The sequence below is a fragment of the Embiotoca jacksoni genome, unplaced genomic scaffold, assembly GCF_022577435.1.
Source record: "Embiotoca jacksoni isolate LCO1_2020_lvr unplaced genomic scaffold, fEmbJac1.0.p SCAF_13, whole genome shotgun sequence".
Taxonomy (NCBI): domain Eukaryota; kingdom Metazoa; phylum Chordata; class Actinopteri; family Embiotocidae; genus Embiotoca; species Embiotoca jacksoni.
The window spans coordinates 10,797,698-10,804,457 of record NW_027185263.1 but is presented as its reverse complement, the minus strand read 5'-3'; the positions used below and the strand labels follow the sequence as shown (position 1 = coordinate 10,804,457).

The following is a 6,760-nucleotide window of genomic DNA, read 5'->3' as shown; positions in this document are numbered from 1 at the left end:
CGTTTTTTCTTAATTTGCACTCATTTTGAATCGTCACATTTAACAGCCTTCAGTAGTACACTCTTTAGTTTAACGATCCACTCGTACAAAGTGTCTGAGGAGCAGATAAACGAGGGGAACGCTGGTTAAAAGCCTTCCACGTCTGGCAAGCAATTAGCCTTAAACTAAGTGACGTATCGGGCCGGCTCCCTCACCTGATCGATGGGAGCCGGCTTCGTGTCTTAATTTTTTCTTTCCAAGGAACACCAGGCAGAATAGACCTCTTATCACGGCAGACCGGTCACTGCCGCGATGACTGACGAGGATCGTACCATCAGCTTTAAAAAAAAAAAGGGGGGGGGGGGAGGTGTGACGTGAACAGCGGAAACCGGGATGAGTGACGGTTCTGCGGTTGTAAATTAAAGAGCATCCGGCGGAGTTTTAGTAACAAACAACACAAAGGGCAGAACTTGTTGGACAAGACTCGCATCAAGCCGGGTCTACTCACAACCTTCGGTTGACCTTGTTGTGGCGTCCGGCACCGCAGTTCTGAAGATAAAAGGCCAGAAAGCTTCACAACAGCGTTTATTTTTCTTATACCCAACATAATGTCAAAAAAATGGTATTCTAGAAATTATAAGGTCCAGTACATAATTGGAGTAATTAAAGCGATGTCCGTGAATAAATAGGTCAAAATATTGCTGAATAATAAAAAGCCAGAGATGGTAGCTGCTAAATGAACGGTTTGTGAGCTGGTTTGTGGTCCTATGGCCCGAGCTGAGCACGAAGAAGAAGAAATTCCCATCATTACTCTTGACATTCAGTTTATGGTAAATATTTTTTTTTTTAAAAAGGTTATAAATGCAGTTTTAGGTCCTTTTATTACAGTACCACATTGAGAATAATTTTAAGACCGCCAATCAATGTTATGTTTACATGTTTAGAGCAAAAAAAAAGTTGTAAAAACCCACACTGCCAAGAAATGGCAAAAGAAAAAGAAAAAAACTCGTTTTGCCAGAAGGAGCTGTGGAGCGTAGTATAACATCTGGCTGCCAAAGAGGAGGCTGAAATCAAGTGAATATTCAACTTACATCCGTCAGGGGACCAGAAACTCGACTCCAAATGAATGCTGGACGGATACAGGCGTTTGCAGTATTGGCTTCAGCGTTTCGCTCACAACGTCGTTTCCACTTAAGATGTAAATATTGAAAAGGCGGCAAACAGCGGAAGCACACTGAAGTGTTTTCACTTACGCCTTAATCAGGCCTCTTCTGCGGACTGTGGGCGTGTCCAGACCGGGTTTGACTGACAGCTCCGTCGCCTCTCCCGGCCGTGACGACTTCCTCAGCGTTATCAAAGACGGCACTCGGTCTTCCATCGTTACACTTCGATAGGAGGAACAGCACGGGCCAAAACAATCAAATCGACGAGGACGTGAACATAATTCGCGCGCTGCCGCAAGAGTGCGCTTCTCTCTGAATCCCGTATCCAACGCCGAAGCGGCCGAAAGCTGCCCGTAGTCGTTGGGACGCGCGCGTTGGCTGGGGCAGTTTTCTCTGCTTGTTCGAGGAACGATATCACGTTAGTCTTTGGTTTCTGGCCAAAAGAGAGAAAAAAAAAAAAAAGATCAATTGTACAAACACTGAAGATGTTTTTCAGTGTACTTTTTTTGTTGAAGTAAAAGGGGGTTAGGCTCTCCCACTGATGAGGGCAGTAAAGATGGTGGCCTGTCTTCCTGCGCATTTTTTTTTTTTTTTTTTTTAAAGGCAGATGTTGAGGAACGTGGAGAAACGCTTGAACGTGTGCCGCGAGCGGTACAGCCGTGGATCCTTCTTGTAAATTAAAAAAAAACAAAAAAAACACCACACCTTTCAGAATTTGGACATTTATTTCAAGAGTTGCGATGCTTTACAGCCCTGCGGTCGGATGCAGAGAGCGCCGAACAGATCTGAAATGTCCTGAAAGTCCCGTCTCCGATACCCGGGTCGGAGCGTTTCTTTTTTTCTCCCCCCTTTCCCCCCGACGCCGAGAAGTCAAACGAACGAGCGCTTCGTCAGAGACGGCGTGTACCGTATCTCGTTGTAACACGCCTCCTCTTCTCCTTTCCCTTCCCTCCACCTGCCGTCCTGCCCCGTGCGGTGGAGCCACAGGACGAGCGCCAGCAGGGCCAGCAGCACCGAGCCCATGGACAAGGTCAGCAGCGCGCCCTGCAGTACGCCCGACGGGTCGTCCGGGGCTGCGGAGAAACACCCAGACCCGTTATCGGCGCCGGAATTTGGACGCGGAGCGTCTCGGGGGCGGCTACCGCTTGAACGTGGTCAGGGGCGATCGTTGGGGGGGGGGGGGGGGACGAGAGAGGCACTCACCGCTGTAGACGGACAAGTTGACGTAGCAGTTTTCTGTTCCCAGGACGTTGGCGGCAGAGCAGCGGTACAGGCCCGACGTCTGCGATGACACGTTGACGATTTGGACGGAGGCTGACAGATCCCCTGAGGGGCAGGAGACACGTGGACGTCAATGACACCGAATTAAAGAAGAAGAGCGTGACGTGGTTTTAAATGCCTTCTTACAAAGTCGCACGTTGTTGTTTTTTTTTCACTTCGTTCAGCTTTGGAGGTCCGCTCAGCTTGAACAGCTGTATAATGTCGTCTGCATGTCAAACCCCGATCATCAGCTGATGCATGGTTTAAACCTGAACAGATTTGGGGGATTGAGCCCCCCCTGTGATTGGGTGTTTCCCAAAAAAATGCACCCCGGGAGTTGCAGTTAACTTCTCTACCTCAAAATGTCACGTGCACGAGCGCCTACCTTCGACTTTTTTTTTTTTTTTTTTATCAAATGAGGATGGAGCCGTGACGGTCACTTTGACGCAAGCTGTGAGTCACATAATATTTTAAATGGTTAAAATGAACGACACTTCCTGAACGCCTGAAATAGCTCCTCCTACGAAGTCTCTGTGTACGAAGTGTGTGGACTGTCTTCTAGATCTTAAGTAGACTTTAAAATATAAATGATGATCTCCACACAAAATTCTCACAGATTGAAATATTTCACAGGAGCGTGTGTGTGTGTGTGTGTGTGTGTGTGCGTGTGTCACTGACTCTCCATGTTGATGGGAAGTGAGATTTTCTCTGGATTGAGTTTATCCCAGCGGATCTCAGGAGTGGGGATGCCCTCCGCCACCGAGCAGGACAGTGTTACACTTCCTCCCGTATCAGCGTCTCCGTCCCACTGGCACACAGGCAGCGAAGGCGGCGCTACAAAACGAATCCCCGCGTGAGTTTCTTTAAGGATGTCACAAAAACCAAGACACCCGTCTTGAAACGCGTTTTTTTTTTTTTTTTTTTTTTTAGTTGATAGTATCTTGACAAAAAGCTGACTGGAAAGACGATCTGTAAAAGTTTGTAATGTTTCGCGATCCCAGATGAGGTCTGGATTAGCAACGGGCTCTGAGGAGGACCAAAAACTCACACTGGGACACATTACATTACTGTTACATTTGAAAAAAAAGTACATTTTCCCACTTGGACAATTGTATATTGCGTCGACACTTTCTTGGTTTCTAGTTGCTTCAGACGTGATTCTGCCAGCTTGTAGAAGAGGAGCGTGTTCTCACCCAGAACGCTGAGCACCAGCTCTCCTATCCCGGGATCCGCAGCCTCCGGTGGGTTGTTGACCATGCAGCGGTAAATGCCGGCGTCCGACACCCGCGTGTCATTCAGGATGATGTCTGCGCGCAGTGGAATACCTGCAGCCGGTTTACGCGAAATCAAGTTTTTACCTGCCGTCAGTTTAATATTATGTGCGTGGCTGAAAAGCGAAACATTAAGAAATGTCCATTTTTGAGAAGCAAAAAGGAGTTTCTCCGGTTTCAGTACCTGTGAAGGCCACCCTGCCGGTGAGGGAGAGATCTTCAATCACCTCTCCGTGGTCATACACAATCACCTGCAAGCGATAATAACATACAGAACAATAACTGCAGCAGGCTCAGTTTTCCAGGAAGCTCGTGTTGTACCGGCTCGTACGCGCGTGGAGGGTTAGGACAAAATAGCTTGTGTTTGCACGTCTGCGGACAGACACGGGTGTCCACGTGTGGGATTTCAGACCTGTATTGGGGATTCGGGACTGGAGGAGGGAGCCAGGGTCCAGATAACGTTGAGTCTGGAGAGGCGGGTGGAGGTGAAGAAGGAGCAGGGCAGGACGACAAAATCCCCTCGAACCACCTCCAAACTGGATTCCCTCATGCTGACTCGGAGTGCAGCTGTGTCCAAGAGCAAAGACGGGAGAGGACAAACAGAAAACGGTCAAGAGGACTTAACAGTTGAGGAGTCTGTTCATAAATTTCCTCATTTTTTTTTTTATTTTTTTACTGTTGTTATTCTGCTTTTAACTAGTTTGCCCGTTGACGTGCAGACTGCTCCGGTCCTCCCACTCCCCCTTCATTACTGCAATAATGACTCTCCACCTCCCCCTCCTCCCCGGGCCTCTTGTGTGCGTGTGAATTCATTGTGCATATTAGTTGTTAATTACACTTGACAGGTCTGAGGGTGAGCCAAACCGATCACAGAGCGAGTGGAACAACAGCCCACTTCACCGGGATGTGTTTGGGAAAACAAAACTGTCAATTCACAGCACCGTCCCCGTGGAGATCGCCCGGCTCGAAAATGCCAGCCCTTAACATGTTTTAACCTTTCAGATTAAGACTTAAAAATGTCAAACAGAAGCTGTATAGGATGTGTTTAAAACAAGATCAAAAAGTTGCTCTTGAGAGGCTTGTGAAAAAAAAAAATTACAGCATTAAATGTAAAATAAATCTCTTTGGCTTGACGAATTTTGCATTTAATCTTTCATTTCTGTCTGGAAAACATATGGAATTAAGTTTCCAGCTCGTCAGTGAGGATCATCAAACTTCTCCTCTTTGACACTAAACGACGGTTTGGGTTAAGTCATGACAGTCGGTCTCTTTTACCGCAATATATCAGAATAGAACAAACATATTATTATTATTTTTTTTTTCTTCTTCTTTCCCTAAACAAAGTCCACATAAAGACCTGTAGAAGAGAAGCAGCAGTTCTTGTAGCCCTGCGGATCACTCAGTCAAGCATCTGAAAGCTTTTCTGTTGTAACAACACGTCCTTTTCTCACCTCTCGTCTCAACAAGCCGACTCACCGTTCTCCCGAGCGGCCAAACACACGCAGAAGGTCCAGAAGGTCCAGAACATCCGTCTTCCAGGGGAGCCCATGGCTGATAGGGGAGACAGAGTAGGCAGCCCTCTGTCCCCTGCGTACAAGCTGGTGGCCAGAAAAACTAGGCATGCGTGATTAATCTATCGAGCGATGCGACCAACTCCGCCCTCCTTTATTTTCACCCTCCTTTTATTCTCTACATCTCGTTAGGTCTCATTGTCTGTCTGGGGGACAAAAAACAAACAACAACAACAAAAAAAGTCTGTAATTAGGTTGTCAGGTAACTGGTGACTGCTGGAGGATTTTTTTTTTTTTTTTTTTTTTTTTTTTTCACTATTTGTGTCCAAACTGACTGCAGTCGTACCTGCAGGGGGGGGGGGGGGGGCTTGTAGTCTAATTAGTGTTGCAGAAAGAGCTGCGGCTGCTCAATAGAAAACAGTTAGGTTTAAGACAAGAGCCCATATAGGTGCAGAATAACACGCAGAATATTGTTGTGCGTGTATGTACAGTATCGTGAAGTAGACATGGAGGTTTCAAAAGTTAGTTACCGGTTACATCATTCACCACAAGCTACAGGTCATGTCAGGTGAGGCTACGGCAATAAATCACGGGCACTGTATTCCTTTTGAATTTTTTTTCTAATTGTGTTGTTTCTTTTTTTTTTTTTTGAAACGTTAAGGGATGCAATTTATTTTTCACGATTTCTGGAGTGATAAATGGACTAATCCGCTGCTTCTAAAGTGGTCCGGCCTCAGGGCCCACATTTTTTTCCCTCTTTCATTAAGTTGTGACCCAAATTTTTTTGAAAGTTTTGAGCCACTGAAATGTTCCTCAGAAAATAGTGCAGCAATACCAAATGCCTTCATGCACTGTTTAAAAACACGCAATAAACAACAGGAGGAAAAGTGCAACAAAATGGAAAAGAGGGCATATACATATATGAAATAACAAGGCAGATATTTTCTCATTGTTAGTTTTGGTTGTTGCTGTCAGGACAGAGTTGGCAGCAAACAGCTACAGCACGGGACCCGCTCAACATGGCCCCGTGACCCACTTTTAGGTCACGACCCACCAGTTTAGAACCACCAGTGTAATCCAACTGACAACTGATCTACAGCAATTTCTATTTTAGATTCATTTGTTATTTATCAAGCAAAACCGCCAAACCCTTTTCAGTAACATCTCAAATGTGACGATTTGATCAATTTACCTTGTTTTTAAATGTTTTATATTTTTTTTTAATTTCAGTATCTTGAGATTTTTGAGGGTTGATTGGACAAACAAGCTAACTTTGGAAAACCAGGATAAGTATTTCTGACCATATTTCATGGACGATCAATACAAAAAAAAAAATGACAGATTAATCAATAATTGACAACGATTGCAAAGTTGAGAATTTGCAGCCTTTTGTTTAATGCAGTTTAGGCTTTTAAAGTTTCTGCTACAAACATGTTATCCTGTTTCGTGAATAATAAGCTCTCTCATCTTTCATGTTTTTTTTTTTTCCCCATTTGTAGCCCGTGACAACTAAAATATCTTTTACTCTGGAATTTATCAGGTTTAAGAGCTTACACTTAATTTAGCGTTTCTACAT

The 6,760-nt window shown here is 45.2% G+C and overlaps 1 protein-coding gene across 1 annotated transcript; it reads right to left on the bottom strand.

Moving 5' to 3' along the window:
• Positions 1 to 1,899: 1,899 nt before the first annotated feature.
• Positions 1,900 to 5,479, bottom strand: LOC138195939 (immunoglobulin superfamily member 11). The gene is made up of 7 exons (XM_069145589.1): positions 5,150 to 5,479; positions 4,086 to 4,240; positions 3,858 to 3,924; positions 3,596 to 3,727; positions 3,081 to 3,236; positions 2,346 to 2,468; positions 1,900 to 2,215 (listed from the first exon to the last, which is right to left on the bottom strand). The coding sequence occupies exons 1-7, from the start codon at positions 5,220 to 5,222 to the stop codon at positions 2,013 to 2,015; spliced, it is 909 nt and encodes a 302-aa protein (XP_069001690.1). The 5' UTR covers positions 5,223 to 5,479; the 3' UTR covers positions 1,900 to 2,012.
• Between the last annotated feature and the right edge of the window lie 1,281 nt (positions 5,480 to 6,760).